The sequence below is a fragment of the Mchenga conophoros genome, linkage group LG9, assembly GCF_057382185.1.
Source record: "Mchenga conophoros isolate Kocher_MC1m ecotype Shallow Benthic linkage group LG9, M_conophoros_male_GT1.1, whole genome shotgun sequence".
NCBI lineage: Eukaryota > Metazoa > Chordata > Actinopteri > Cichliformes > Cichlidae > Mchenga > Mchenga conophoros.
The window spans coordinates 7748151-7758053 of record NC_140534.1 but is presented as its reverse complement, the minus strand read 5'-3'; the positions used below and the strand labels follow the sequence as shown (position 1 = coordinate 7758053).

The 9903-nt window shown below is 41.3% G+C and overlaps 1 protein-coding gene across 2 annotated transcripts; it reads left to right on the top strand.

Moving 5' to 3' along the window:
* The first annotated feature begins 1 nt into the window (after position 1).
* Positions 2 to 7511, top strand: map3k8 (mitogen-activated protein kinase kinase kinase 8). Of its 2 annotated transcripts, none has more exons than XM_085286278.1 (8): positions 2 to 461; positions 1069 to 1431; positions 1553 to 1723; positions 3102 to 3363; positions 4105 to 4211; positions 5104 to 5256; positions 6391 to 6637; positions 6729 to 7511. In XM_085286278.1, the coding sequence occupies exons 2-8, from the start codon at positions 1069 to 1071 to the stop codon at positions 6851 to 6853; spliced, it is 1428 nt and encodes a 475-aa protein (XP_085142404.1). In that variant the 5' UTR covers positions 2 to 461; the 3' UTR covers positions 6854 to 7511. The 2 variants fall into 2 exon arrangements, with proteins under 2 accessions (XP_085142404.1, XP_085142403.1); XM_085286277.1 differs by having other exon boundaries at positions 5 to 457.
* The last annotated feature ends 2392 nt before the right edge of the window (positions 7512 to 9903 follow it).

Here is a 9903-nt window from a genome sequence, read left to right as displayed (position 1 = left end):
AAAAAACTATCATCCGATTTCTTTGGGCTGACTCTGTAACGTCTTTTAAAGGTATCAAATTTGAAATTGAATTGAAATTTGTTTTTATTTTATTTACTACGAATGAGCTTCAGTGTTGGTGATATATTATGCATCCTACATTAAACGAGGCACGTCTCCCGATAGGAAAGCACCCAACAGTCCTGAAAGCTTTTCGTTTTTTTTTATTTTTTATTTTTTTTGTTGTGTTTTTTCATTTGAGGAAACAAGAAAAGGGAAAACGAAACCTACAAAGACAGCGAGAGAGAGCTGCTGGCAGCTGACACTAAAGAGGTACTCCACCTCCACAGACACGCCACACTTCCTGTGTTTACTTCGTTCTAAACACAATCCACGAAGCTTCATACATCAGACAGTCTGCGGGGCGCCACAATGAAGACACGACGGTGCGCTTAAGCTTCCGACTCAATTTCATAAGGCAGGTAACGCGTGGTTTCTGTCACTCAAAGAAGTAACTCCTGTTATTCAGCGAAACTCTATTTTTCTTTTCTTTAGCAGCTGAATATTTGGCAGATAGCTAGTTATAGCTCTACAGCTACTGTTTTTTGTTTGTTTGTTTGTTTTATTTTTCTAGGCACCTATTCTAAATTTGCATGTTTGGATCGTAATACGGTTTATTTTTTATGTATTTATTTCAAATGTTGCATGGGGTTTGCATTAATGCACATGTGTATGATTTTCATCGAATAATGTGAGCTGAACTCTTTATCGCAGCATCATAATGCTAATAATAGTTATAATAATGGGCAGTTGTTGTTTTATAAATGTATAATAAGGTTCAAGCTTTCCTGGGGGGGCTTCCCAGCTTTACTGCGAAACTCCCTTCTTTTGCTTGGAAAACAGCCCTGTGAAGCCCCTCCCAGTTGTGTGTTCAGCCAGCTGTATCAAAGCTTCACTTCTTAAGTGTAGTTTCACTGCACGTCCTGCTCCCCACGTGAACCTTCCCTGTCATGAACGATCCGCTTGCTTATACAATTCAAGTCAGCACGGAAACAGTCCCCACACTGACCTCCTGATGTTTGATTTTAGATGGAGCTGGACAAACGGAGCATTAACATGGATTACAAATATGATTCGGGAATAGAACTGCTCTTGACTCACATGAATTTAGAGGACATTATTAACGCTGCAGAGACTCTATATCGGCTCGAGGAAGAGGAGGAAGACGAAATCTTGTCGTTAGAAGACGAAGAAGGACTTTCCCAGGAGGAGATGGATGAGAATGAGGAGGCAGGGGAGGTGGTGGTTTTGGGGAGTGAGCAGAAGGACTACGCTAATGGAGTTCGATATGGGACTGTGACAGAGGTCCTGTCCTTTGTCAACCTCCTGTCCAGCATGCAGACGGCAGCCTTGCCAAACCTGCCAGAGGAAATGGGAGTCCTCCTAAATAAGGTGAGAATCTTGTTGTTTTTTCTTTTTTTAATCTTCAACATAACCTGAATGTTTAGTTGATGTGGTCAGCCTAGAAAAACTTGCATAATTTTCTTTTTTTTTCCTTCCTAAAAACAAATAGAAGGACATGGCTGTGAAAAAAGGCCGCTACCAGATTAACATGGACGTTCTCCTGTTTCCATGGAAATTGACCTACAAGAATCATGGGTCTGGCCTCGTGCCTAAGGGCTCATTTGGGAAAGTCCACTTGGCTCAGGACACCACCACCAGGAAGAGAATGGCCTGCAAACTGGTGAGTCTTCCTGATCGGTGACTAGAAATCCCGCCTGTGCTTGACTTCTCGACAGCTCTTGACCTGCGTGCCAAATATTTAACCTGCCAAATACTGCTTGTTCACAGTCCAATTACTCCTCTGTTTGTACAAAGATTGTTGGTGCCAGCGTGACATTTGCTATGTTTACTGGGTGAAAGAGGAACAGGGTTGCTGAATGAAGAACTATTTGTTCTTGTAACAAACTTACAACATGGGCTGGGATTAATGTAAGACTGGAATTTCAACAATAACTTCCCACAGCTCCTCTGGATGTTTGTGACAGGGTCAGATTCATTAAAGACACATGTAAAAACCACACATGCTGCTTCTATCTGGGCAGACCTATGCTTGAGAAAGAGGAGGGAGGGAGGCAGCGTGCTTACGCTGTTGTATGGAAAATATTGACAAATGAGGAAGGAGTACTTTCCTCTCTAGTCAGGTGTTATCGTCAGAATACTATGTTGACACAGTGTTGTTTTTTTCACGCTGCTGTGAAGGATTTACTGGAAATAGTTTGCAATAAGGGCTTGGAGTTAGGATGTCCTTATCTGCTTAAAACAATTCCATCATCAGATAATAATTACTGAGAAATTATTCCTTTAAAGAAACAACTTTAAAATTATCACTGACAAACTAATAACAATAGATTTCTTAAAGCACAAAAAACAGGATAACAGTATGTTACTATGTCAGCTAATCTGTTAAATACAGAAAGAGTCAGTGTCCTTGTGAAGTATGTATTAAATGTATATTTTATTTGCAGAACTAACTGAGCTGAACTACCCGATTAGGCTGTCAGGGTAAAAAAACAATAATTATAATAAAAATGAACCATTAATTGTAGTTCCTTAAATCGCCACTTGAGGCAGGGTCCAAAACTTCAGCATTTTATATGTAAGTAGCACATTTTGCTCTCACACTGTGTGGTGGTTAGCACTGTGGATTCCTGGGTTCAAATCCACCGGCCGGCTGGGGCCTTTCTGTGTGGAGTTGGGATGGGCTCCAGATAAACCACAATACAGAAGTGGAAGAAAATATATGGACAGATCTAAGTATGCATTTTACCGAGCTAGCTAGCTCTACCAATAACTGATAAATCCTCTGTGCACTGTCAAATAAAGCCACCCTTGCCAATAAAAATGCAAAATGTGAAAAGTCAGTTTGTTGTCACTGTAAGCAAACACGGATCCATTTGGCCAGCAGTCCCCAGGATGTCTCATTTAGCTCATTGGCTTCATATTTAACAGTCAAATGCAATGGTGTCACCGAGCCTTTTAACTCACTCCAAGAAATAAGATGAACATGTTTCCCAAAACGGTGGGCTATTTGTGATCATGTGTCTTATCTCCCTCGCTAGATCCCCATGGAGAACTTCAAAGCCGCTGATGTAGAGTTTCAGGCCCGCTTTCACCATGAGAACATCGCCGAGCTGTACGGCGTTCTGCTCTGGAACCAGAGCATCCACCTGTTCATGGAGGCCGGCGAAGGCGGCTCTGTGCTGGAGAAACTGGACAGCTGCGGACCGATGAGAGAGTTCGAAATCATCTGGGTGACCAAGCAAGTCCTGCGGGGCTTGGAGTACCTGCACTCACACAACGTCATTCACCATGACATCAAACGTAAGCATAAAAGATGTGTGTCACTTACTCTTGATGGATGTGCTCCATGGTATTGAACAAGTACATAGGTTACAGGAAATTATGCAATTACAGTTTGTATCTTCTATGCGTCAAATTCAAGCCACAGACGGATATTGCTCTTGTAAATAACTCAATTCGCTGAAAAGAATGAATCAGTGAACAGCCACAAACCAAGCAGATCATAGGAATCTGATAGATTGACTAATGCTTTTTCAGTAATTCTTCAAAGGTAGCCTGGTCACAGTGACTGGTAGCTATCATGACAGATCACACAAATACGCCCTAGTTACTGCAGGTGGAGCTCAGCTGAGGAACCACAGCAGTGCTGCTGGGATCAAAGCATTCTGCAGAGCTGTCTGTCAGCCTCACTGCTTAAAGGCTCGCTGGCTGTCTGGAAATTCCAGCCTGCTTCTCATGCTCAGTCAGGGTTACAATTATGGTCCAGAGAGGCAAGTGACTTATTAAAATGACCATTCTGGCCCTCTGACAAGCTGCGGTTCTTAGCATTTCCTGCCTGCAGTCAAAATATGTAATTAAACCTTGGTGACATTTTAGGGACAAGGATGAGTCTCTTCGTGGCAATTTCCTTCGTCAAAGCCTGTGACCTACTTATCGTTTTCATGCTTAAGATCAATACAGACTCAGTGGACCTGAAACTGAAATCTTATCAGTTCAAGCACCAACTTGAATCACACCTCCTTCCTTTTCATCTCTCCACAGCCAGCAACATTGTCCTGATGTCAGACAAAGCAGTCCTAGTGGACTTTGGGCTGACAGTGCAGATGACAGATGATGTATACATTCCCAGAGATCTGAGAGGAACAGAGGTAAGGAAATAAGCCGCTCCTCCTTAAAAGATGTAAGTGTAGCCCTGTAATGAATGCGGGCCTTCTGTTTTGAGTAATTGCTCTCCGATCAATGCTTGCTTTTCTTTTGCTGATCTGGAGCGTGTGTTGACACGTGACTCACACTAGACTTCCCTAGGGATTTTAGCAAATTAGTCCCACGACTTGTCAGCACTTGTGTGCTTTTCCAAAATGATTACAGAGTCAGTGACTGGCAAGCATTAATTTAGAGCAGTCAGTGCACTCATTGGCCTCACAGCCACTATTAATAGCTTGCTGATGCTCAGGGCTTTCAGCTCTTTAAGTTGTTTTTTTTTTTTTAGGATGAAGATTTTGCACACACCTTCTCACCCACTGGTCCTTGCTTTCCCATGCTTGTGTGACAGTCTATATAGTTCTGTGTACATGCACCCCCGGGCCTCTCAAGTGCTTGTGGAAAGTCCCAGGGCAGACACCCAGAGCACATAAGAGAGGCACAGCCTGTGCGTATTTACAGGCACAGCCTGTAAATATGCTGGGCTGCTCAGGGTTACATGAACATGGGAGTGCAAGCTGGAATTTCCAGCAGAAAGACACAAAGAGATGAACTCTGGTGTGTTTACCTTTCACCCTCCAAAGGCCAACACACTTCTGCACTTCCCTTACCTTTTTTCATGCGCAGCGTGGGTCTGCAGGTTGCTTGTTTGGTTGCAGGCAGAAAACCCCTTTTACACTAACAACAGGTCACTTCCTGTTTGTTGTGTCTCGCTGACACGGAGAATTTGACTGTCGCACTGAATAAAAAGGGAACTTGTTTCTCTCGCTCTCTCTCTGCCATTCTGATCTGCAGCCATGTTAAAAGTCACCCACTAAACATCCCCTGTCTTTCTTTCAGATGTATATGAGTCCAGAGTTGGTTCTGTGTCGAGGACACAGCACCAAGACAGACATCTACAGCCTGGGCACCACCATCATTCACATGCAGACCGGTAGTCCTCCCTGGGTCAGGAGATACCCACGCACTGCATATCCATCCTACCTGTACATTGTAAGTACTGCACATGAAAATCACATCATAGGGAAATGAACGCAACCAGAATGGTTGGTGCAGATATTTGTGGTCCTCACAGGATGAATTTGTGATATTGGGAGGAAAAGGGCATGTTTGAATTTGCGCACCAGAGACGTCTGATGACCCTAAAGTTGGATGCTGATGTTTGCCTTATTTGGAAACGTCGGTATCTCTTAAGTTTCAGTGCTCTGATTTATGACCAAGTACTTTCCCATCAGCATGAGCTGACCTTTATGCTTAATGCTAGATTGCATGATAGTAAATCAGTTTGTAGATAAACTGTGAAAGGTTTCCCATGAAATAGTTATTACACAGCAAATTAGTACATCACTTAATTTTGTTTTTGTTTGTTTTCATTTCTTGATTTTTCTTTTTTCCTAAAATTGCTCTTAAAAAAACAACAACAACCCCACTGTATGCTACCTGCACCTCAGTGGCTGGTGCACACTGAATAGCACTGAGTATGTTGGGCCAACACAGACCTAAAAGGAAAGAGACAATTAGGAAAAACAAGTCCTTTAGTGTTAATGTTGCTCTTTCCTAGCTGCAGGTATAAATCCTCCTTGGTTACCAATTACCATTGGAGACATATGCCTCTGTTACATGCCTCAGCAGAGACAGTCCTGTGTTGTTAGTATCCTGCGAGTCAAATAGTGACACACTTACCGCACACAACATGCTCACGCCCTTCGCAGTCAAGATTGCCAGGCGATAAAGAGGATGTTTGCAGTGGGTGACCTGTGGCTTATTTAGTCATTCACCACTCTAAAAGCGTTCCATTACATGGGCTCTTTCCATTTTAGCTAGTCCCATTTCTGTTTTTAAAATGATTATCAGCTTCTTTGCTCTGGCCGTTTACTCACTTCCACTTGAAACTGCCGTCATGGAGAAGTAGCATTACAGGGCCAAGTCACTTGTACGGGCTGAGCTTTGCAGCTGCTCCTTGTTCCTGTTTATTGTAACCATACTGCTTTTACAAACCACTGCTCACATGGCCACTGAAAAAAAAGGGCAGCTTCGGTTCTGCATAGCTGTTTTTTTCTTGAGTTATTTGGAAGTGCTAGCTTTGTTTTTCTCTTCTTTAATGACAGTCTATCTGTCTCCAAACAGATCCACAAGCAGGCCCCTCCTTTGGAGGACATTGCGGAGGACTGCAGCCCAGTTATGCGGTCCTTCCTGGAGCGAGCCCTAGAGAGGAACCCTGCGCTGCGGAGCTCGGCATCTGAGCTACTAAAGGATGACGCCATCAACCCTCCTAGAGAGGATCAGCCGCGTTGCTGGAGTCTTGACTCGGCCCTGGAAGAGGCCACCCACACCTTGCTACGGCAGCAGAGTCAGCACCACGACACCACGCAGGGTAAAGCCTTTAGTGCCGAGCTCAGTTTGTTCTCTGTTATTAATAATAAGCTGGCTACTTAACGTTAACATTTACCTCGTCTTCTCTGCAGAATCCTCTCTGTACTCTGAAGGTTCTGGACACATCAGGAGGAAGGGCTCGCTGTACATTGACCTAGGGGCCTTGTCGGGTTACTCTAAACTGGTGACGGGACCGCCTTCCTCAGAGTATGGCTAACAAATGACCAGACAACACCATTTATAAGACTGAACTGTTCTTAAAGCCACATAAATGGCTGAGACTCGTGGACAGCTATAGCCAACATGACTCGTAATGATGTAAAACAGCAAGTGTGACTTGGAATGAATGGGTCCAGTTCGGCCTGAAATAGAAAACGCTGCAGGACAGTGTTTGGATGCATTGTGAATAAATAAGCATTATACTCTACATATAATTTCCCACACTTCTTTTGTGGGATGTTTGTACTTTATTTCAGTTTGGGTTCATGGTGATAAATGCACGCTGTTTTCTTTTCTCCTAAAACCTTCTGAAAAAAGTTATTGTATCATTTGAGTTACTTAAAGTGTAAGCTGTGTCTTAAAGTATGTGTGTAAACATGTATGATGTGTAGTTCTTTTCGAACGTCCTCCTGTTAATTCCCGTGGAATATTCTTGGCAACACTGTGCTTTGCAAAATGAAGCTTCTGTGGAATGAATGCGATGAGTGATTTTGTTTTATGTTCTGTACATCCACTGAGATGAAGCATGCGCTGCTTTATACTGAAAGGGAAAAAAAGCAAGTGATTTATTTCTGTTTTCTTTTGTAATAAGTGTAAAAGTTACCCAGAGTTTTTAAAGTGTCATTCTGCAATAAATGCAATAAACTCAAAAATCCTATGGTCTGTGTGTATGTCACTGCAGCCTTAGCTTTAGCAGCTATTCGTTTTTGAAATTGCTTGGGGAGATTCCTGGAAAGGAAACTGAAAACTTGAGTATATCACTATGTTTCAAAAACATGCAATAAATTATACAGTTAAACATTCAACAATATGTGCAATACTAGTCCAGCCTTTTCAGTCTGGACCAAAATTGAGGTCAGGACTCTGTGCAGGCCAGCCAAGTTCTTCCACACCAACCCTTCTCATACATGTCTTTATGGAGCATGTTGGAACAGGAAGCAGCCATCCCCAAACTGTTCCCACAAAGTTGGGAAATTCTCCAAAATGTCTCAGTATGCTGAAGTATTAATAGTTCCTTTCACTGGAAGTAAGGGACTGAGCCCAACTCCTTAAAAACAACCCAACACCATTATTCCCCTCCACCAAACTCTACACTTGGTGTTCTCCTGGCAATTGCCAAATCCAGGCCAAACCCAGGTTGGATTGCCAGATGAAGAAGTACGATGAAGTATGAAGAAGTACGATTCATCACTCCAGAGAACACATCTCCGCTGTTCGAGTGGCAGCGTGCTTTACACCAATGTATTGCTTTGCATTGCTTGGTGATATAAGGCTTGGATGCAGCTTCACTTCTCTTTTGAGTTCCCAACTCTCAGAGAAAGCCCATATTTCATGCCTCGCTAAAACAAAAACATTATGCACCCTCAATGAACATGAAGCAGCAACTGAAATTTGTCAAATCAAAGATTTATTTAATTTAATAATTCATCATAAAGGAAAATGTGATCAGTACAAATCAAATTTATATCAAGTAAACCAGACCAGATTCCACTGAATTTAATATTTTACATTGTAATTATGAAACAAAATTTACATGTAATTAAATAAGATAAACTCAGCATTTTGGGCACTTTGCGAGTGTGTGTTTCTGCTGAAAGCAACAATAATTTACTTCTGTTTTCTTTAGTATTAAGTGTAGAAATTACCAAGAGTTTTCAAAATGTCATTCTGCAATAAATGCAATGAACTCAAAAATCCCAAATTGTCTGTGTATATGTCACTGCAGCCATAACTCGTTAGCTGCTATTCATTTTTGAACTCACTAAGGGAGATTCCTGGAAAGGTGAATGAAATTCAAAACTTGAGTATGTCAGTATGTTTCACATTCAGTCAGCTGACTGCCTCTACTTTCTTTTTCTTACAACCGTTAACCGTCACCACTCCCACGTCTGCAGGAGCTCCTGGTGCTGGGCTGACAGTTTTTTTTTAAATGAGCAACAGACGGGAGGCATTACTGAGAATCAGTTTATTAAAATCATGACTGTTAGCGCTAACATTTGATACCTGAATGTTACCTGTATGTTACATCTGTACTAATGGAAAAATGCAAATAATGTGCAGAAAAAACACAAGCATTCCATCAGAGATGAAACATTTAACATCCAATGACATATAGCCTTAGATCACTGTAATTAGTTCAGATATCAAGGTGGTCTACTGAAATCATGAATGTAATTCTGTTGCAACTTTTCTATTTGGCTTTTTGGGGTAAGACAACCCATTTACCAGTGAAACCTAGATTCTGATTATACAACAGAGTTTAAATGGGCTCTAACAAACACTTCCCTCTTTTCTGCCATAGATTCTTCATGACGTTAGCAAAGTTTCGAATAATGACATCAGCATAAGAACACATAACCCACGTGCAGAGAAGGGTAGTAACTGATTACATTTACGTAGCTACATTTACTTGTAACGTTTTAGAAAAAAATAACTTTTAGGAGTAATTTTACTACACTGTGCTTTTAACTGTTACTTGAGTAATATTCTTACTTGAGAAAAAATTCTGACGACTCTACTCAGTGTGAGTAACTCCAGGGAATGAATGATAAACACGTTTTAACCAAAAATGCATGAGACACAGACACAAACCTACAATCGTACATAAGGTTTGTTGTTTTAATGTTATTCTATCTGCTGAGCCTATTGTGCCATTTGGAGAAGTAAAGTAGCACCATAGGTAATACCTACTCTAAATATTAGTTTAATAAGGATTTGGAAAAGTGTTTCCTCTGCTTAGATTTATTATTTTGTAATCATGTTATTTATAGTATTTAATAGTATTTTTTTTTTTTGCTTTTAAAATACCCAAACTTGCACAAAACTACATTTTTGTCTGTCTGATTATCTCATTTTTAAACATTAAATCAGATGCTATGATCAGTTACTCAAGTAGCCTTTTTTACAAAAAACGTTTTTACTCTTACTTAAGTAATTTCTTGGATGGCTGCTTTTTACTTTTACCTGAGTAAAACTACCATGAAGTAGTGCCAATATTACTTGATTACAATTTTGGCTACTCTACCCCCCTCTGCTCACGTGAGATGA

What these genes read in the sequence shown, in the direction of transcription:
- map3k8 (XM_085286278.1), top strand. Translation starts at nt 1,069, where the DNA reads ATGGAGCTGGACAAACGGAGCATTAACATGGATTACAAATATGATTCG. An exon ending in TGGGAGTCCTCCTAAATAAG is followed by an intron (nt 1,432 to 1,552) that starts GTGAGAATCTTG and finishes AAAAACAAATAG; the next exon opens with AAGGACATGGCTGTGAAAAA. An exon ending in GCACCACGACACCACGCAGG is followed by an intron (nt 6,638 to 6,728) that starts GTAAAGCCTTTA and finishes TCTTCTCTGCAG; the next exon opens with AATCCTCTCTGTACTCTGAA.